Genomic DNA, 21,545 nt, shown 5'->3' with positions numbered 1-21,545 from the left:
CAAAAAATATCCAAATAGAAAGGAAACAAGTAGACGGTGCAAAGGCAGCTTTGGAAACAGAGATGCCGGCCTCGGGAGAAGTGCTGGACCGCATAAACGTGGATGGGGCCTAGGGCTCGCTGTATTTCCCACTGGTTTTACAGGTGAGAACGCTCACGTTGAAAAAGTGAAAGTGACCCGCCAGAAGTCACAGGGACAGGACCTGAACCATCTCCAGACCCCAAAGTGAATCTTTCCAACACATCACACTGAAATCCAGGCTCCTGGCCACCAGCCTTTAATGGTAAAAAGAAGTAAAGTCCTCTGTTTAAAGATAAAACATAATTTGGGCAGATGAGACAACTGGAACGGAGAAGGAAAGGTGCCCAACTCCGGCGGACCAACAGCTGTCCCCGAGGGCGGGGCTCATTATTTCTCCATGGGGTAGAGCCAAAGTCTCCAGGCAGGATTACCCCGAGAAGGACGACCAGGTCACCAAGGCCTGGTACTTCGGCGCTCCTGGAGGTATCGAATGAACCTTGCGTTGACCATGGGCTCCCCCAGTCTCCATAATGGGACTTGGGGCTGCAGGGCCTGTGGAGGGGCGGAGGACCTGGTTCCCTCCCCATCTTGCTCCCCTGACACAACCTGCTGCCCCCTGTTGGTACACCTGTTAAGGTGGGATGGAGAGATGAAAGTATTATAGGGATGCTCATGGGAGGAATTTGGGGACGAATCCTTCCAAGTGTTAAAGGAATAAAGGAGTTATTTAGAAGACAAAATTAAAAGGAAGTTTCCAAGATGTTAAGTGGGAAGTGGGGAGAGTGCAACTGATGTTACGTGAGATGAGGAAAAAGAGCTTAGAAAGTCAAAAGATGGGGAAAAGAAAGTTAGAGGCATATATTCAGGGGCAGTGTGAGGATGCAAGTCAGACCTCACCTATTCTCAGCTTCTTGTTCCCTCTTCCTCTGTTCTTGGTTGCCTGTGGAAACAGGGTGTGTGTGTGTGTGTGTGTGTGTGTGTGTGTGTGTGTGTGTGTTCACACTCATGTATTTGTGTGTTGAAAGAGAAAGAGAGTGGGTATAATGTATATGGCTTGAGACTGGGGTGGGGGAAGGGGGAGTGACTAGGATAGAAAAGAATGTTAGAGCTGAAAAGGACCTTATAAATTATGTAAGGTAACTGCTAGGAAATTCTAGGGATTCAGCTAGATCGAGGGATCCCAAAGGTAGGGAGATTCTGAACTGCTACCAGTTGTAGGAGCAGTGATTCATAACTACAAAGGCCTTAAAGGTCATATATTCTAACCCCCTCATTTTAGAGATGAGGAAATTTGGACTTAGGGAATAGACTCATCTAAAGGAAACTTATTAGGGAAGTAACCCACCTAAAGTCACACAGTGACAAAGGTAGGATTCAAATCCAGGTTCTCTAACTAGTCTCTTTCGACTGTACCACAAGGAAAGCCAGAAATAAAATGGCTTGCAGAAAATCATAACTAAGTCTAAAACATAGGTCTCTTGATTCCTAGACCAAGATTTCCCACAATGCTTTGCGCTTACCTGTTTTGGGGGCTGAGTCTGGTTCCCCATATCGACTGTAGCTGCAGTTCTGGGCCACCAGTCCTGGGGTTGATCCCCTGTAGAAGAAATGGGCTATAGGGGAGGTAACAGAAAAAGGGGCTAGAGGATGGAAGGATGGAGTGGGTAGCAATGGAAACTGAAGGAAGATGTAGAAAGGAAGAAAAGGGAAACCAAGAGAAGGCAAGCTAGTAATAATCATTCCTGAGCTTGTGGCAGTTTTAGGTTGTTACTCCTTAGAGTAACCTATGGGAACACTGAAATGAAAAGGACCTGGAGTGTAGGATATCTTGGAATGCAGGAAAGCAAGTGGGTAGAGAGGGCTAAATCAAGTGGGAAAAGGTCTGTGGGATATAGAATGCATCACAGGATTAAGGACTGAACACTAGGGGATTCCCATATCAGGGATATGTAAAAGATATCCAGGGAGGCATAGTGTGGTGACAAGTTTGGATGTGGGGATAACTAAGGATGGCAGGGGAGGAGGGTTGCAGTTGTTGGAATCAGAGGGTAGTCAATCTGTGGGAAGGAGTGTCTAGACATCTGATAATCATATGCAGATCCAAGAATATCAAAGATGGAGGTAAGGGAAAGCAATCCTAGATACTGAAACGCTGGTGATTCAACCAGTGGAAGATCTACAGATCCCAAAGGAGGAAGAAACAGAGACAGTGACAATAGGATCTCGGGGGAGAGATCCTAAAATTTCCAGGGCAAAAGTCAGCAGAATAAATGAGGCTTTGTTTTGTTCCTAAAATTTCCAGGGCAAAAGACGGCAAAATAAATAAGGCTTTGTTTGTTTTGTTTTTCCCACTGAAAAATGTCCATTAGAAAACACACAAAAGGATGCACACTTTATTGAGACAACACAGGGGTTGGGGAGAATCCTGCTCCCCAAGGATTAGGAACACATTGTGATCTACCGCACAGAGGATGTGAGAAAGGGGAGGGATATATACCCTTCCAGGATATATGATTATATCCTGAGGGCCTGGAAACAGAGCAAGGAGATTCCTAGCTCAGTAGAAGGGAAGAAAGGAAAGCTAGAGGATAAGTAGGGGTGAAGAAGGGATACAGGTTGGGAAAGGAATGGTACACAATCATCTCAAGACAATCTGGGAGAACAAGCATACACCATCATCTAACTAGTTGTGTGGGAGAAATGGAAGAGGGGATGCTAGGATCTAGTAGATCCTTGAGACCCAGGTTTATTTCTTTGTATATGACGAGGTAACACCAAGAAAGATCCTCTCAGAGGATGCTGTTAAAGTGGTAGTAGTGGTGATTTCCCTGTGGAAATCCCAACAGGACCATAATCCAGGTTTTAGAACAGGTCCTATACAGAGATAAGCACTGAGGAGCCCTGATACAACCCCAATTGGCTCTCTCCACACTACCTTTTGGAATCTAAGAGCTTTGTAATGTTGAGTGGCTCCCTTTGGGAATCTGGTTAATTTCTGAAGGATCTGTTGTTACCTAAAATATGGGCCATAAGGGAGCATGACTCCTTGGGGTGGGGTTGTGGAAGGGAAGAGAGTTTGGAGGCCAAAGGAGTGGAATAATACTGATCTAAGGGGAAATCCAGCTCCAATGAATGTTACACAGGAAATATGGGAACTAGGTCAATTATATCTATTTCTGGGACAAGGATCCTTCAAGAATGTGGTACAGGGGGGCTAGGTCTACTGTTTATTCTAGAATACAGACCTGGGATCTGGAGGGTGGGTTTTAAAAACTATCTTGATCACTGCATTTTATTATATTTTCCATTCTAATCCTATTATTTTATTTTGTGTATTTAAAAAAATTATTCAGACTGCCAGAGGGTTCCATGACATAGAAAAGATTAAGAACCCCTGTTCTACAGGCTGGCAGGATCCTGGGTAGGTTTCAGTGTATTAACTAGTTAATCCAACAGAACTTCCATATACTGGTTAGGAAAAGTATTCAGAACCCAATTAGAGAATAAGAAGGCGTTACTCGAGATAATAAAATAGGGATGGGAATAGGATATTTGCTATTCTGCTGCTGGATTAACCTAGCAAGGGGTTAAGAGACTGGATTCTAAGTTTTAGGGCTCCACTGCATCCTGAAAGATTAAGTGGGAAAATGAATCCCTTCAAAATTAGGTGGTCTTAAGTGGGGAGGGATAACTATCAATATCTGTTATTGTCAGGGCGGGTGAGGGAACTGTGGAAGATATGGAGGGACAGGATGAAGGGAGAGGAAATGAGAAAAGACAGAAACCAAGAATCAGAGATAAGACAGCCAAAGGTAGAAATTAAAGAGATACCCTCTCCCCTACCTGTAGACAAGTACCCTCAGTATGCAAGGGGGAAGTGAGTAAAATGGGTACCATTTTCTCATCAATGTCATAAATCAAGATTCCAGAAAGTTACTGCTTAGTGCCTTTCTACCAAAACAAATCCCAGGTATTATTTACCTCTCTTCATTCTTATGATTTTCAAGCTGCTTGCTTTTGAGGATGCATACTTTCTCCTCCCCTTCCCTGCCAAAGCAAATTATCCCTGGAATCCATAAAGCCTTTGCCACTTTCTCCCTTCCAACAAGACATATCCAACACTCTCCACCCCATTCTGTCAGTTTCCAGCTTGCCCCCTTTTCATTCTAACATTCTAACATCTCTTTTGACAGTTTCAAATCTCTTTCCAACTCTACCCCCATGCCAAGGTCTTATTACCTGGTACGCCTGCGTTGGGCTGGGCTGCCTCCAGGGTCAGTTGCAAGCAGCAGGCGGGCAGTGGGGTGTGGAGGGCAGAGACGAAGAGACCGTAGTAGCTCTTGCTCTGGCAGAAAAGGGCGGAGGGGACCCCGGTCTGGAGAATTGCCCAGGCTGCTGGACCGTGGGGGTGGTCGGGCTGGAGGTGTAGCACGTCGGGGGGCTCTGTTCAAGGGCCATGGAGGCTCTACAGCCACCTTCAGAACTAAAGAAGAGACAAAGACAAAGAAAAGATGGAAAGACAGCAAAAGAGAGAAAAGAGTATATAATGCTGTAGAGAAGAGACAGGGAGAGATCAGACCCTAAGTGGGGACTGACATTCCTCCCTTGTTTTTTAACCCCTCATTCCTTCCCTCACCCTGCCCCTCTTACATTCTCGGTCACTAGAAGAATATGGCTTAATCTCTCCTTCTGCCTTCTTGGGGGGCAGCTTTCTGGCTGGAGCTGAAGAGAAAGGAGACATGGGCAGAATGAGCACTAGGGAACAGACCTTTTCTACACAGCTCCCCAATTCCCTTCACTGAGAAAAAAAAATGCCACTCTCTGATGTCATGTTTCCTCTATTTGCTGTTAAGATGTTGAGTCAACCTCCACCCCTAGAATCAGCTTCATGACATTTCTACAAAATAACAGGGAAACCCAAGGATACTGGAACAGTTGGGAGGTAGAACAAAAGGGAGTATTCCAAGCAAGAAGTCAGGGGAGAGAAATCAGAAAGGAGAACTTTGGGAGATGCAGGAAGGACATAGCCACCGAAGCAAAGGGGTGGAGCTTCTTACTGGTCAGAGGGTGGTGTCAGGCACCCTTGGGAATCTGGGGCAGTTGTATGGTTCCAGCCTGGGCAGTAAGGACCCTGGGTCCCTCTAGATGAGATGGACAAAGTCCGTGGTTAATCAGGAGTTAGTCTGAAGGGGCTGGGGAGCTCAGAGAACAAGCTCTGTTTGGCCATAGGTGAGGAAGAGATTTAAGTTCCATTTAAGGAGAAAGAGGAATGTGAAGCAAAGACTACAAAGTAAAGGACCAGGAGCATACAAAAGAAGGAGCATGAGAGAAAAGCCACAATCAGGTGACCACGGAATGGTCTCACCTCTCTGCTTGCTCCCTCTATCCCTCTCATTTGAAGAAACAGTCAACTCACATTATTTGCAGCAAATCACTTTCAATCTTTTATTGCCTTTACTACCTCTTCAGCTGACAATTTAAGCCTCTGAATATTACTGGCTTTTGAGGTTGCCGAGATCACCAGCTCTGTTGACTTTCACTCTCTCACAGAGTCTGCAGCCTATACCCCTGAAAGAGCTAGAAGGGAAAACCTTAGAAACCAAACTAGTTACTTCCTTGTATCCACTAAGGAAAAGTGTGAGACAATCAAAAAGCTAACTGAAAAATTGATCTATTAGGCTGGGACTGTGCAACTATCTGAGAATTTCAGCATTCCATGTGTGACATCTAGGGGGCGTTAGGATTTGGTAGACAATGAGAAAGGTTTCTAAGCTAACTGCTGAGTGGCTTCACTGCAACAGTTGTTTTAACTTTCACAAATTATGAGGATACCTTATATCATCCTGTATTATAAAAATGTATTCCAACTGAAGATAGAAAAGTGGCACTGTTGACTCCTCATAACCAAAGGGAAAAGCAAAAGGCCTCTGAGAAATGTGCTCATATTGCCTTCAAGTACTACATATCATCAATAATCAAACCAGAAGGTTTAATTAAAATTCATGCCTGAAACAGAACTTGTCATATTCCCAGATATTAAAAGTAATCATCTAAATGACTCTTGGAACCCTGAATGGCTTTCTTTCCCATTCTTGATAACTATCCTATCATAGCTGCCTCTAAAATGATGTTCAACCTCTAAACTACAGATCAAGTTTACCATTGGGTGTGTTATCAACCGAGGCAGCACGAGAGCAGCGAGTCGCCCTCAGAGAGGAAGCAGGGGACCCTGTGGGAAAGGAAGTGGGGGCTCCCTTAGTCAAGGGAAGGGGGCAATGGAACTAATGGACGTACCCCCACCCCCAACTCTAGGACTGAGGAGGGAGAGGGAGACTCACGGTGCTGGTGGGCGAAAAAGCCTTCAAAGATCACAAAGTTGTTCACCTGCATGTTGGAATCAGAAAAATTACATCATTTATTCAGTCATTCAAAAACATAAATGGGGTACTCCCTATCATACAAGTAATTTGGATAAAAAATAATGACAGCTAGCATTTATATAGTACCTACTATGTGTGAGATGTGGTTCTAAGCATTTTACAAATATTATCTCTAATCTTCACAACAATCTTGGGAGGTAGGTGCTATTATTATCCCCATTTACAACTGAGAAAACTAAGGCAAAAACAGTTGTCACACAGCTAGGAAGTGTTTGAGGCCAGATTTGAATTCAAGCGTAGGAGACAAGGTCCTTGCACTCTATATCCAACAGAAGCGTCAAAGGCATGATTCTTATTTTTAGGGTAAACCTTATAATGATGAGAAAGGATACATATATACACATGCCAGATAGAGGACAAGTTGCAAAACACAAGATGAAGTGCAGTTGTGTAGCATTAGAGACATGCCAAAAAGAGACAATTAAGACATTATCTGAATGGAGTAGATAGGCATGCTAGGAATGAGCTTTCAAACATCACTTGGAGAAAAGAACTGTGTACTGTGGGAAGACATTCTGATTGTGGGGAATGGCTTATATAAAGGCAAGACTGAAATGATGTTGTGTTTGGGTAACAGGGAAGATGAATTTGGCTACAGCACAGAAGCCTGTAACGGGACGAGTTAGAGCTGACCCCTGCCCATCTCTGGACACCACACTGAGAGCCAGCCTAGGTAAACTAGGGGCTTGTCAACCACGGCAAGACCCTTCCTCCTAGTGCCATCTAGTTCCACCCCTACCAACAAGCCCCTAGTTTACCTAGGCTGGCTCTCAGTGTGGCATCCAGAGATGGGCAGGGGTTGGCTCTAATTCGTCCCATTACAGAAGCCAAGATGGGGAGCCAACATGCATGAAGGTAAGATGGACAGAGAAAATGGAAGCTTAGCACAGCACCCAGCACATAGTAGGGTGTTTAATAAATGTTTAATGACTGACTGGAAGAGCCTTGGAGCAAAGTACAGATTGTACATAATAGAAATGAGGAAATTCCTGATAGTCCCAAACAAAGAATAAACCTAATTGGTAGGTTCTTCACTCTCATATGTTCTAGGGTCACATTTCCCAGGGCTTCTAACCTGTGGCACTGTGGACTCCAGATTGTAGTGTTTATTCAAGAACCGCAGCAACTTCTCTGAGGGCCTGTCAATAGCTAGTTGGTGTGGTTCAACTCGTTCCTTCTGTAGGATAAAAGAACTTCAGATGATGGTACAGAACTGGAGAATAAATTTCGAGGGACATAGGGTTCACAGAAGCATTTAGGAGTTCAGGAGAAGGCAAGGAACAAATTTGCAATTTGAAAGCACTTTAAAATTAAAGCTGGTAGCCATACCTCTAACATATACTGGAAAAGTTTCAGCCCATGGCCATGACGTTGCAATGATTCATGGATATAAAAGTCCAGGATGCAAAGTGGCTCTACTTCATTATGAGCCCCACGATCATCCTGATGGAAGGGATGGATATGAGGTAAGAGAAGTAAAGAGGAATAGCAGACTTTCAGGGCAAAGGCATCTCTTCTTCACCCCACCCCCAACTCCCATCTCCACCGACTCAGAAACCTAAGCATACTATCCTGTAACTCACCAGTACAAAGAGTTTCTTATATCCAACTTTGAGAAAGCCAATAATAGCTCCTTTTCCAGCCCTGTGGGAAGGGGAGAGAGCGGGAAAACTCATAGCTTATCATGGAGAGGAAAGAAGAGAAAGAAGAGGGAAAAGAAAGGGAAAGAAGGAAAAGGAAGATTATGTAGCTAAAAGGTATTAATAAAGAGAAAGACAAGACAGACATAACGGGACAGCACACTGGAGTCCAGCACTCACGGACGGGCTGAGGTATCCTTGAGCACATACATGACATGCCGATTACTCTGCATTCTGGAAGCACTGGTGATGGGACCAGGAAGGTGCTGAGCCTAATAAGGTGGAAGACTTTAAGTATGCCCTTCCTAAGACCTCCCTTCATCCCTTCAGCCCCTCCAAAGCCTCTCAGGTCACTGAGGGATGGGGTCTACTGGCTCTCTCCCTGTCACCCTTCTTGATCCCCATAATGAGATTTCTTCTCAGTACCTTCGCGGATGCCTTTCCCAGTTCATCAACAACAGTCATGATTTGCTGCTGGAGATCAACACTGCAGAGAGAGGAGAAACACAAGTCACTGAACCAGCCTGCACGTCCAGGGAACAGTCCTGGGGAAAGGGGAGCTAACCCTAATTCCAGAGCCAGGTTTTCACCTTCCAGCCCCTCTGCCTTACGTCTCCTTCATTCCTGATTTTGCATCCTTCCTGTGGACCTAATAACTGAGGGCCCTCCCCCTCCTATCTGGTGGAACTTGTGGGGTGAGGTGGCTGGACGCCCAAGGGTTCAGAGCCATGGACTCGGTGGGGATCGGAAGGCATTTCCACCATGGAGATTAAAAAGCACACTCCACTTTGTAGTTTGGACCAAACAATGGACTAGACGATGAAAAGTCACAGAACCAGGCATCGCCCTAAGTCTACCCTTTGACTTGGGGGGGAGCGTCATGGGGACAGGTTGAGGCAAGGTGGGGCGTGGTCGGCGGATGAGGGGTGAGAGGTCACCGAGCCGAGCTTGTGGTTCCGGTTCGGCGGGCCGGAGCACGGAGGTGTTGGTCCAGTATGGTAATCGGCTCCGGGAACAAGGCGTCCACATCGAACGGGAACTCCATGGCCCATTGTGCGCTCCTGGTCACGCCCCCTAAGCGGCACTTCCGACCTAGAGCCCCGCCCCTTCCGGCTCTCTACCCACTAGCCGAAGCCGGGCTGACTCTCGCCAACTACACCTTCCACTTCTTCCTTCCTCCAGCGTCCTAGCAACCGGCCGCACGATCCCAGTCCCGACCCCACGGCCCCGCCGAACATCCCGTTCTTTCCTCAAAGCCAATGGTGTGGCTAAGCGCCCCCTCCCCCGGCAGTCCTCCTTTCTTCTGCGCGGGGTCCGAGTAACCAAGCTAGCCCACAGCTCCATCGTGCCCCATTGCCACCGTACGAAAGCCAACCAACCAGCCAGTTTTTCTGCTACGCCCATATTCGGTCCTAAGTGGAGAAATTAAGCTCGGAATGATATTTGCACACTGGGAACCACCGGTGCAGATGCACTCACATACTCACACGAAATCACGATGCATTAGCGAAACACTGCTTTGTCTCAACATCCCCTAACCCTAACCCTACCCATTTTTAGGCAAATGTACAAAAACTAACTCCTGCAACCTAAAAACAAAGACACGGGGATAATAAAAAAATTTTTATTATAAAAGGTTGACTTGACAAGTTAGGCACCCCCTAACCCTGCAACAAATATGGGGGAGTGGGGAGAAGCAGCATACAGGAAAATCCACCAAAAACACTAATTCAGATGTGCTTCATTTTACCTTCTCCCTGTTTTTTCTTTTCTTCTAGGTCAGAGCTTGCCATTATCCTACCCATCTCTAAAAAAGGGAGGGATAAGAATCAGTTCAGTTCAGGCATCAGGGCTTTCTAACATCCATCCTTAAGCTCTGGAGCATCACAGAGTATATCCACCACTTCCTTTTTAGTGGACACTGGTAGATTCCTCTCCCTCAGTGAGAACATCAGTTTGAGGTGGAACTACGGGCATCATCTCTGGTGGGGGTCCACTCTCTTCCTTAAGGTGGCCTTGATGTAGACGACGAAGACGGGACAGCTCTCTTTCAGGTGGCTGCTGCCAATTATACCATGGATACCAAGAAGTACCTGCAGCCAGGGCAGGAGCCACTGGGGTACAGCCCACAGCCCCATGGGAATTGCTGAAATCAGTATCCCGTGGCTGTACCTGTGGGATGTGGTAACTGAGAAGACCTAGGGAGATGAAAAAGATGGAAGAATAAAGAATAAGAGGCAATAAATGGGGTATCATGAAACAAGGAAAACTTGAGAAATGAAAAGTGAGGAAATAAGGTTGATTGATGAAGTTTAGGGATAAGAGATAAAGCATTAATGAGACACTAAAATGCTAATGTATAAAGAAAGGACAGCAGAAAGGGAAAAATCTATATCCATTCTCAGACTTCCAGAATTTGAATTTCCTTATCCATCACCACCTCCACACACTCCTCTTTCCAGGCCCCGGTTATCAGCTATCTGCCCACTTCTACAACACTCTGTCCCCTTTCTGACTCTCACCGTGGTCTCTGGCCTTCAGGATAGCCGCTGTCAGCTTCTTATGCTGCTTCATACAGACACCTTGTAAAAGGAGAAAATGAGGGAGGGAAAAAGGGAGAGAATACAGTCACCTTATATTGCCATAATATCAACTGCCATAATGTTGCCTCTGGGAATGGTCCTGGGTGGTGGTGGGCTAGGACTTCAGGAAGGAGGATTCTTCTCACTGTACAGATTAGGAACTTTAGGTCCAGAGAAGGTAACCAGTGGCAAGGGTAGATACAAGTCTCACATCTAACTGAAATGAGGACACGTGGAGATAACTAATGTAATTAACAAGAGGGAAAATTCTTGGAACTGAAGGTTAGGGAGGTCCCAAGAAAAGAGATTTAGGGGAAAACCGTTCAAAGGAAAGGGAGCTGTAGAGCTGAATATGGCAAGAGGCCAGCACTTGCTCCTTCCCTCCTTTGAGTGCCATTATCCAATTAACCACACTCCACAATGATCATCATTGCAACACCTTGGCACTTGTGGGCTTGTTTGTAGAATTCAATTCAAGCATTAAATGTCATGTCTTCTGTAATAGATATGGTGGATCAAATTTTAGGAAGTGAATCCCATTAAATGCTCAAGGAACCATACAATTTAAAGAAATCCTATGATTCAAAGTGAAATGTCTGTCCCTTTGGAAATGAATTATCTCTTCATTTACCTTTTAGATATAGCTCTATTTTCTAAAGTTGAGTTTACTCAAAATAGGGAACACATAACATTATGCTCTTGTTCTTATGCAAGTCAATATACATTTATGTGTATCTTTTGTATCTTTGCTATTAGACTGGAAATTTTCTGTGTATCTTTTGTATCTTTGCTATTAGACTGGAAATTTTCCAAAGGCTGGAACCCTTCTATGATGCTTTCTATAAGTCTCTAAAAAACCCTAAATGAGGAAGAGAATTGTTCTCAGTGGAAGGAGACTATGAAGGGAAAATCACACTCTAAGGGGTTGGCATCTAACCTGTGTATGGGGCATGGAAGATGACACCTGTGTGAGCACAGACAAACTGCTCCAAGAGCTTCACATTCTGAAGAGAAAGAAATAGAAGGAAATGGAGGTTGAAGTAATATCAGAAAAGGCAGCAAGTAGTGCTCCCTCCCTCTAGCATAGCATGTCCTTTCACATCTTATTCCAAACTTCCCAATCTTCCCCCATATTCAAGCTTCAACTCATCCATGATGTCTCCCTTGATTCTAAGACAACACACTAGCCTTCTCTTGAGTACACCTAGTACCCAAAGCCTATACCAAACACCATTATGCCAAATTTAGCTCTTTTCTATATATTACTATTGCAAAATTCTTTTATCCCTTCCTGTGGGCTGGAGAGATGAGACATGATTGATTAATCAAAAAATATTAAGTGCCTACTATGTGCAAGGCACAGACAAAAAACCTTGACCTCAGGTAAGGAAAAACTGTAAATTCTAGAAGACTTGAATTCTAGTCCAGATTCTGCCACTTGTTAGCCATGTGACCTTGAGTAAGTAATTTATACCCACTTTACAGAGAATGAAATTCACAGTTTATCTGCTTTGTACAGGGCTGTGGTATGACACCTCTCTCCAATGGCTGGGATGTCTACCCAGTCGACATGTCCAGGCTCAGGCCTCCTAGTGTTGGGGTGTTCCCAGCAAGAAGGGTAACCAGGCTTAGACCTCAAGACCTGGAAGTTCAAGCTCCCCTACTTTTCTCATGTAGCCCCATCCTGGCAAGCCCTTTGGCTCTTTCAAATAGGTCCCTCATTTTCCTTAGAGAATAATGAAGGTTAGCTAACGCCCCAGAGCATACAAAAACATACAGTGTTAGAGAGAGCCCGTCAGTTTATATGTTGTGAAATCCTAAGAATAAAGGTTCCCAAACACCCATCTTTCTACCTTAATATCACTGGACAGTTGGATGGAAGGGAGGTATACTTTGACCAAAGTTATGTTTCCATTTCTCTTTTTATGCTGACAAAATACCAAATTTGGAAATCTTGCAACCTTGAAACTCACGCATTTAACTGAGACCACAAGAAACCTCACACTGAATTCTTACCTTAGCTACTTTGGAGTCCTTGTCATTGGAGGAGTGAATAGTAGTGAGATGAACCCTTGAAAGGGATTTTGGAGGAGTGAATTCAAGTCTCAGGAAGGGACTGGTCAAATGACCTCTGTGACTTTGTGATGGTGATAATCCAACATATCTCCCTAGTTCTTAAAAGACAATACTCCCAAGGCAGTTGCTCTTTTATCCTTTCTTTATACTAATGCCTCTGATCTTCTATTGCCCCAGTCTTGGATTACTCACACTACTCAAGCCTTCACACTTATTCACCAACATCTAAATGAAATTGGAGAAAAACCACAAAACTGTGCTGACTTGGGTCCACTAAAAATTTATGTTAAATAACATCAACTTGGTCCTCATTACAAGACAGCAATCCTTTTTACAGCTTCCTAATTAATTCACTATCCCAGTCACCACAATGCCTTTCCCAAACATTTCCTCACACCTACTATGGCTTCTTTTCTCTATTCCCCCATCTTCATCCTCTCAGTTGAGAATGTCTGCCCATATCTCACTGAAAAAACTGAAGCTATTAGCCAACAATTCCTTCTTCTCTCCTCACCCTCCTATCACTCAGAATATCTTCCCCGCTCATCTCCTCCTTAATCTCTTCACTAGAAGAGGTGGCCTTTCTTTTTGCAAAGGCAAACTCCTCAACTTGCACAAATGATCTCAATCTTCTCTGGCAGAGTGTTTCTCTATTAGTGCCTACTTTCTCACTAACTTTTAGTATTTCCTTGTCTACTGGATGTTTTTCTACTGTCCATAAGACATGCCCATGTCTCCCCATCTTCAATAACCCTCCTTTCATTCATCCATCCCTCATAGCTATGACCCTATATGTCTCCTCCCTTCTGTGGCTAAACTCCTAGAGAAGGCTATGGGTTTCTCCACTTTTTTTCCTCTCATTCTCTTCTTAACTCTTTACAGTCTGGCTTTGAACCTCATCATTCAACAGAAATTGCTCTCTCTGAAGTTATTAATAATCTTTTAATTGCCAAAATCAAATAGCCTTTTCTCAATTTCCATCTCTGGAAGCCTTTGACAGTATTAATCGATAGTCAGTAAATATTAAGCATCATACAGTAGGTGCTAAGTGTTGGAGAATAAAAAAACAAAACAAAAACCAGTTCTCCCTCTCAGAAAGTAGAGGCAGGGATGATGAAGTCAGGGAAGTCCCAAAGTAGCGCTGCCAACTAACAAATGAGATGTATGAGCTAATGATAAGGTTTCTCCTTAAAAGGAGGCTTGGAGTTCAGGGCCCTACTCTCCAATCAGGGAAGCTGAGAGCAGTGGTGAGGTAGAGTATCAAAGCTGATGAGATGTTGCAGAATGATGAGGTTATCTCAGTAATGAGCTTCCTGGGTCAGGGTGGAGAAGTCTGTGTTATTCAGTCATGCCCAACTCTTTATGACCCCATCTGGGGTTTTCTGGGCAAAGATACTGAAGTGGTTTGCCATTTCCTCCTCCAACTCATTTTACAGATGGTGAAACTGAGGCAAACAGAGTTAAATAACCTGCCTAGGGTCACATGGTGGCAGCTAGTTGACAAAGCGAATATATCAGTGGATCTGGAGTTCGAATTTGGACTCAAGACACTTGTGTGTGACCTTGGGGAAGTCTTAATCTTGTAATCTGTAAAGTTATCTAGAGAAGGAAATGGCAAACCTCTCTAGTATCTTTGCCAAGAAAATCCCAAAATGAGGTCAAGAAGAGTTGGACATGATTCAAATACTCAACAACAACCAGGGTCACACAGTAAATGTCTGAAAAGCCAGATGTGAACTCACAAAGATGAGTTTTCTTGACTTGTAGGCTCAGTGTTGAGCCTACCACCCCCCGGGGAAATCAGTGAGAAATGATCTTGATATTCTCTTCTCTTTAGATTTTTTTTATGACACTGCTTTCCTATGGCTCTACTTGTCAAACTACCACTTCTTAGTTTTCTTTGTGGGATACTCATATAGGTTGTGCCTGTTAAACTTGGGTGTCCCTCCAAGGCTCTGTCCTGGGCCCTCTTTCTCTTCTTCCTCTATGCAATCCTCACTTCCCATGGATTCAATTATCTCTATGCAGATGATAATTACATCTATTTATCCAGATCTAACTTCTATCCCGATCTCCAGTCTGGCATCTCCAATTCCCTACTGGACAACTCAAATTGGATATCCAAAAAATATCTTAAACTCATCATGTCCTAAACTGAACTAACTCAGTATCTTTCCCCCCAAATCCTCCCATCTTCCTAACTTCCCTATTACTGTAAAGAGCACCACCATCCTCCCAGTCCCCCAGGCTCAAAACCTAAGTGTGATTCCCTAACTCCTCATTCTCTCCCACTCCCATATCCAATTTGCCACCAAGGCCTTCTATACTCTCTTCCTAAAATTTCTTACATATACCCTTTTCTCTTCTCTGACACTGTCACTACTCTGACTAACCTCATCACTTCATGCCTGAACTATTGCAGTGTGGTCTTCGTGTCCCAAAACTCTCTCCACTCCAGTCCATTCTCCACTCAGTTGCCAAAGTGACCTTCCTAAAGTGCAGACCAGACCATGTTAGCACCGCCCTGCCCAATAAACTCCAGTGGATCCCTATTACCTCCAAGATTATATGTAAAATTGTCTCTTTGGTGATCAAAGTCCTTAATTACCTGGTTCCTTTCTATCTCTTTCCAGTCTTCTGGAAGGAATTCTTAGTTATCTCCACAAACTCTGTGATCCAGTGACAATGATCTCCCCAACTCCATTTATCCTAATTCTTCACAGAACTGCTAGATTCATCTTCCTTACGCATTTCAATATATACAGTTTGGGAGGAGTTATGTGCAAAAAGGGCAATATGAATATTCTAACATTTGGATTTCTATAACAAAGATTTATCTGTTTTGATTGCCACTTTTTATTATAAACTCTTGGGGGCAGAGACCGAAGCTTTTTAGTAATAATCTACTAAAACTTACAAATATCAGCATACTCTTTGCTCTACATGACCCCTCCAGACCCCTCCCTTTTTCTGCCACCATCAACAGTACAAGCCCCGCCTTTTCTGAGGTTTCAAGATAACCAGATGTCACCCAATTCTCGCTTTCACCTTTTAGAATCTCTTTTCCCTCAAAGATTAGTTCAAGTATTGTCCTCTACATGAGGACTGTCTGATGCCTCTGCTGCATCCCCCTAAAAACTATCTTTTATTTATTTCATACATACTTTTTTTCCATATTTTTTTTCTCCTAATAGAATGTAGGCTCCTTGAGGGCAGGGAGTTTCTTTTCATCTCTGCATTCTCAGCACCCAGCACTGTCCTTGCCACATAAATGAATTCTGAACTTTTATCTACCTTCAAACTACTCCAGCTACATAAAACAACTATCATTTGGTTGACTTCGCTATCGCTACCACTCAAGGTGTCCAAGCTCCCATGACGGAGAATTCTGAAATTCCTTCCCCTGACCTTAACTTCCCATCACTTTCTCTCTCACTAGTTGTCCCAACTCCTTTTAGACCTAGCAGACTGCCCCACAATCAACCCTGCTGTAATCATCTTCAATCTCTCCATAAAATCTATACACCTAAGGTTTCCCCACCCTTAAAAAAAACCCTCACTTACTGACCATTCCTTTCATAGCCAAACTCCTATTGATATTCCTTCCCTTCACTTCCTCACGCCCTCTGCAATCTGGCTCCTGACATCATTCTTAACATGTGGCTCTCTCCAAAGTTACCAATAATCTTTTAAATGAAAAATCTGATCAACTTTTCTCAATCCTAAATGCTTGACCTCTCAGAAGCATTTAATACTTTTCCACCCTCTCCTCTTGGGTCTTCTTTCCTTTCTGGATTTTCAGGAGAGAATATAGGACTAGATATAGATTTGGGAATTACCTACATATAAAAAGAAGAGAACTCAGTACTAAGTATTGGGGAATACCCATGGTTATAGAGAGAGGTGGATGACCAACTAGCAGAAAAGAATCAAGACTAATCAAAGAAGAATGAAGAAATTAAGAGAGTAGACTCAAAGCCAAGAAAGAGTTTCCAGGAAAAAAGGGGGTTGTCAAGTTTCAGAGACACATAGTTGATAAAGGTTGTAAAAAGCCATGAGATTTAGTAACTAAGAAATCAATGGTGACTTTGAAGAGGACAGTTTGAGCCTGCTCATGGGGTCAGGAAACAGGTTGCCAAGGGTTGAGAAGTGATTAGGAGGTGAGGAATAGAGGCAAAGACTGCAGATGGTTTTTCCTATTTTTGAGGTGTTGTGAAAAGGAGAGATAACAGCTTGAGGAGATGGTGGGGTTAAGTGAAAATTTTTAAAAATAAGGGAGGCTGGGCATGTTTGTAAACAGCTGGTAGAAAACTGAAGGTTATAAAAGATACAATCAAAGTAGCAAGTTCCTAGAGGAGAAGAGATGAAAATAATAATAGCTAACACCTACAGAGTGCTTTACATATGTTAATTCATTTGGTCCTCACAACAACCCAATGAGTAAGTACCACTACTCTATTTCACAAAGAAATTGAGACAGAGCTTAAATGACTTAATCCAGGGTCACACAGCATAAGTGTTTGACGCAAAATTCAACCTGAGGTCTTCCTGACTCTGAAGTCCTACATCAGGGGTGGGGAACCTTCAGCCTCAAGGTCACATGTAGCCCTCTAGGCCCCAATGTGTGACCCTTTAAATCCAAACTTCACAGAATCAATCCCCTTAATAAAAAGATTTATTCTGTAAAACCGGGACTTGGTCAAAATGCCATACCCAAGGACCTAGGAGGCCGCAGGTTCCCCATCCCTGTACTTATGCTTTATCTACTGTGCCACCTAGCTGCCTGCAATTATGAGGTAGACAGTAGGGAGCGTGGTCTTGAAAGTCACCTCCTTTTTAGGAAGTGGAGCAAAGACTAGGGGATAACTGTCAGTCATTCTGAGGTATAAAGGAAGGGGACAGCAAAAATATCATCACTTAAACCCAGTGTATGTACCCTAGTTCCTGAGGCGGGCAAGTTGGGTACAATGAAATTTGGATATTCCTTACTCTAAAGTCCACATGGAGCTTCTGATCCCGGCAGATAGGGCAAGGATTCCCAGCAACTTTGTTCCCTCGCTGTAGGAGATAAAGGAGATGGATAGAAACTTCAGGAATTAGCACACGTCTTTTGTCAAGGTTCCTCCTATCCCACCCTATTACTCCTGAATCTCCGTGCTAGAGACACAACTCCTCTTCCTTACTACTCACAATGCATGTCTTACGGGTTCGCTGGGGTGGAATACCACCTTTGTGGTTTCGTCGATAATCAGCCCAGACTGGACGGGAGCCATATCGAGCCAGGTATTCTAGAAAGGAAAGGGAAAGACAGGAGAGGGGAGAGGAGGAAGAGAGAAATAAGAACTTATCAAATGCTTACTATGTGCCAAAACCCTACACTAAACACTTTACAAATATCTCATCTGATCTATAATAATTACTAGAAACTACTTTTAGGGCTCCACTCTAGCGTTATAGCCTTAGTTCATACATATTACTTCCCTTTAGAACCTAAATCCCCTTAATAAAAGGATCTGTCCTATGAAATTTGGATTCAGTCAAAGTGCTGCACTTGAGGACCTAGAGATTCACAAGTAGTCTCAAGACTGAAGGTTCCCCACCCCTCCTTTAAGTGCAAACTAAACCATCCCACAAAATTGCCCTAGACAGCTATGACTTTGTTTATACTACTCCCGGTGCTTGGAATGCCTTCTTTCCCCCTGCTGAAATCCTACCCCATCCTTCAAGACCCAACTAAATTGCCACGTCTTTGAAAAGCATTTCTTATATCTAACTTAGTGGTAGTCTTTTCCTCCTTTCTCACCAGAGAACTTGAAAAGTCCCTTTTTTTGCATCTCTTTTCTTTACTAATCATTTTTAATTTTTTGTTCTGTTTTAGTCATTTTCAAAGACTTTCAAAGACCTTCCCTACTGTATTTTCCCTAGAGATCATTCCCTATTTGTCTTTGCATTCCTACGCTAAATATTTATTAAACATCTGTTTGATAAAGCACTTTGGTAAGTGCTGGACATAAAAGTTTAACCAAAAAAACTGGTTTTCTTGCCCTCATAGAGCTTATATTCTATAAAACACAAAGGACAATAACTATAATACACAATGATGAATAACAAGTATATCAGAATCCCAAAACTTACACGTTATGTAAGAAAGAGCTGAGAAAGGGCATCATACCAAGGAGAAGAATCAGGAAAGGGGAGAATGTACAGAAATTCAACATATTCTAGGCATTACAGTCACAGGGAACAGTATGTGAAAAAGGTGAGGTGAGAAATATAGAGTACAGTATTTGTGAAAGTTGAGAAGACAAATAACAGATAAGGCTGGAGAGAGAGAGTACCGTTTGACTGTATAAACCTTTGCATTTGGTTCAGTGTTCACTGAAGGACAATTAAGGAGAAAGCATTCCTATATTGTCCTTTTTCCTTTTCAGTTCTTTACTGATTTCTCTGGTTCCTCTTATTCTCCATGTTTTTCCTTCCCCCTACCCACACCTTCTTTATGGTAGTACCTTCTGTCTCTAGATATTCCCAGGGAGCATCCTGATAGAGGGAGACAGGAATGGCAGATTCTTCCTCAGGTGGAGCTCTGGTGCAGAGAGCCCGGGGAGTAGCCTATGAAAAAGGGGAAGGTTTAGGCAGGAGATTAGATATCTTGTTCTCCATCCCCCAACCTTCCCTCATGAATTCTTGAGATTCTGTAAAGGTGTCAAAACTGGTGTAGTGATGTATAGCAAGAATGTATATAGACTTGATTTTAGTCCCAAAAACAAGGAAGTGATATGAGCTGGCAAACAGGGTAATTAGATTTTGGGAGAGCAACTGTATACAGTGTCCCAAAAGTCTTAGTGTAGTTTTAAGCTATTAAAGGAGAGGAGCATTCCTATTCTGTCCATTCTTCCCTTTAGGTTCCACCCACAGGATTTAATTAAAATTAATTAAATAAGATTAAAATAGATTAAGACATTAAGAGAAAGATTAAGGATATGAGAAATTTTTATGCCTAGAAAAAAATGATGTCAAAGGAAAAATAAAGTGAACTAGGTAGATGTTTAAGGTGATGAAAAGAAAGGAAGGGATACCTAAGTTTCTAAGAGTTGGATAAAGTATCCAGGAAAAGGATATCTGTGATATACATATGATCCCCATCTCAACTCTTCCTCTGAATCATTGGTCTTACCCTGCTTTATAAAAATCAGCATCTCCCATTCCATAACAGTGAGTAATCTGAGTCCCAAAGCTTGAATCAAAGACCTCAGCCTTGTAATTAACTGCATAGTGACCTTAATCTCCACACCCTTGTAATCTCCACACCCTTGAGGCTAACGCCCCATTTCAGGGAATAGCAACCGTGAGAAGCAGCCCTCCCCTTTTTACCCCAACTAAGGACCTTCAAGGTGGTGAGTAGTAAAGCCAGGGGTTCTGAGAGATCTGGGCATCGGGCAAGTGGGGGAGGAATGTCTAGAGGAGTTTTGGATAGTAGTCTGACAGGCAAGAGACCTCCAGGACTAAAGGGAGCAGTAAATTAAGCTCTTCGGATCCTCCCTACATCTACAGAGAAACACAGCAGGGTACCGTGAGGATCGTAAGCACCACTCAAGATGTCAGAAGCATCAAGGACCACTCCTCGTATTCAGTGGTTCACATACTGGATCTACAAAGAGCTAGTTAAGGCTGAAATCTGTTGGCTAGAAGGAGCTGGTTAACACTTTGAAGAGTTCTCAAGAGATAACTAGCTAAGTGGGGCAGGGCTGAAATTCTCAGGTCGCACCTCTTTTACCTCGTCCTCCACTATCTGTCATGTGAACACAGTGCTTGGGAACAGAAAGAAATGGTAGGGGGCTGCTACAGCACAGAGAAAGAGAGACAGAGAGAGAAGAGCTCTTCCTGGGCCACCATGGCAACGCAGCTCACCCATTCCTCCGAGCTGCCTGTTGCCATGGGAACATTTCAAGGTACTCAGCAAATATAAACAACCACCCTTAGGAACTATGAAGCACCCCTCGGCATGCGCCCCAAGACCAGGGACAAGACGCAAGAGACTGGGTAGTGGGAATGCCGTAGCCAAAGCAATCGAGACAGGAAAACGCTGGGCTTTCTCTTTCTCCTCCCCGACCCTACGAAGGAAGCTCCTTCCGGGCCGGGCGAGGAAGGGAAGGAAGTCGGTCAGCCGGAGCCATTAAAACCAGGGCCGCATGCTGCGAAGGGGGAAGACAGCGGGACAGAGGAAACTGAATAGATACCTGCACCCAGTAGACCCCTCTGACAGGCGAGAGGCCCGCGAGCGGCCTAAGCAGAAGAGTTAGGAGAGAGGTTGCCATCTTGCCGTACGGCTAAGGGAGGAGAGGGGCCTGGAGCAAGCTGCGCATGTCTGTAAACAGGCTGGGCGGGGCTAAGGGGAGAAACGCGCGTTGCCAGGACGTGACTACGCTCACAGGCGTGCGTGCGTAGGGGCGAAGGTGACCAATTTTAACTGCGTCACAATAGAATTCGCCTTCAAAATTACTATTTTTCTAGCCAGTTCGCTACGGCTCCTAGACCCACGAATGAATCTCTTGCTTCTGAACAATTTTGTGGTTGATTTTGGACCCCGGTCCTCCTAGCGCGCATGCGCGGGGTCGGTTAGGCCAACCCAGGGTGAGGCTTGCCGGCAAAGGGGTGGGAAGGAAGAAGATAAGGGAAGGAAGGGAAGGCGGGCCCAACCAATCGTCTTAACCCTAGTCGCGAGCCGAGGGTTGGGTGTGGAGGGCGGAAGAGTGAGTCAAGACCTAGGTGAAATGTAGGTTGTG

The 21,545-nt window shown here is 44.0% G+C and overlaps 2 protein-coding genes across 38 annotated transcripts; both read right to left on the bottom strand.

The window, feature by feature from the left end:
* Window positions 1-58: 58 nt before the first annotated feature.
* ATAT1 (alpha tubulin acetyltransferase 1) lies at window positions 59-9,207 on the bottom strand. Of its 37 annotated transcripts, none has more exons than XM_072641607.1 (14): window positions 9,040-9,190; window positions 8,528-8,588; window positions 8,282-8,373; window positions 8,045-8,105; window positions 7,791-7,904; window positions 7,537-7,638; window positions 6,360-6,405; window positions 6,182-6,250; window positions 4,672-4,743; window positions 4,261-4,570; window positions 4,003-4,068; window positions 1,542-1,634; window positions 919-961; window positions 262-649 (listed from the first exon to the last, which is right to left on the bottom strand). In XM_072641607.1, exons 1-13 carry the CDS (start codon window positions 9,144-9,146, stop codon window positions 925-927), a joined length of 1,230 nt encoding a protein of 409 aa, XP_072497708.1. In that variant the 5' UTR covers window positions 9,147-9,190; the 3' UTR covers window positions 262-649; window positions 919-924. The 37 variants fall into 37 exon arrangements, with proteins under 37 accessions (XP_072497691.1, XP_072497687.1, XP_072497696.1 ...); XM_072641608.1 differs by having other exon boundaries at window positions 397-498; XM_072641609.1 differs by having other exon boundaries at window positions 499-573.
* A 504-nt stretch (window positions 9,208-9,711) lies between these two features.
* MRPS18B (mitochondrial ribosomal protein S18B) lies at window positions 9,712-21,535 on the bottom strand. The gene is made up of 7 exons (XM_072641640.1): window positions 21,000-21,535; window positions 19,269-19,371; window positions 17,950-18,047; window positions 17,749-17,817; window positions 11,621-11,687; window positions 10,624-10,683; window positions 9,712-10,299 (listed from the first exon to the last, which is right to left on the bottom strand). Exons 1-7 carry the CDS (start codon window positions 21,075-21,077, stop codon window positions 10,013-10,015), a joined length of 762 nt encoding a protein of 253 aa, XP_072497741.1. The 5' UTR covers window positions 21,078-21,535; the 3' UTR covers window positions 9,712-10,012.
* Between the last annotated feature and the right edge of the window lie 10 nt (window positions 21,536-21,545).

The sequence above is a fragment of the Notamacropus eugenii genome, chromosome 2, assembly GCF_028372415.1.
Source record: "Notamacropus eugenii isolate mMacEug1 chromosome 2, mMacEug1.pri_v2, whole genome shotgun sequence".
In the NCBI taxonomy this organism is placed as follows: Eukaryota; Metazoa; Chordata; class Mammalia; order Diprotodontia; family Macropodidae; genus Notamacropus; species Notamacropus eugenii.
Note: the sequence above shows the minus strand (reverse complement) of the source record. Positions and strands in the feature narration are given on the sequence as shown.

Excerpts from the sequence above, each read along its gene's own strand:
- MRPS18B (XM_072641640.1), bottom strand. The coding sequence starts at position 21,077 with ATGGCAACCTCTCTCCTAACTCTTCTGCTTAGGCCGCTCGCGGGCCTC. Across the intron at positions 19,372-20,999 it reads GAGGGGTCTACTGGGTGCAG|GCTACTCCCCGGGCTCTCTG; the intron begins GTATCTATTCAG and ends CCTTTTTCATAG. Across the intron at positions 10,300-10,623 it reads CCTGAAGGCCAGAGACCACG|GTCTTCTCAGTTACCACATC; the intron begins GTGAGAGTCAGA and ends TCATCTCCCTAG.
- ATAT1 (XM_072641586.1), bottom strand. The coding sequence starts at position 9,146 with ATGGAGTTCCCGTTCGATGTGGACGCCTTGTTCCCGGAGCCGATTACC. Across the intron at positions 8,589-9,039 it reads GGAACCACAAGCTCGGCTCG|TGTTGATCTCCAGCAGCAAA; the intron begins GTGACCTCTCAC and ends CTCTCTCTGCAG. Across the intron at positions 4,571-4,671 it reads TTCTTCTAGTGACCGAGAAT|CATTATATACTCTTTTCTCT; the intron begins GTAAGAGGGGCA and ends TCTTCTCTACAG.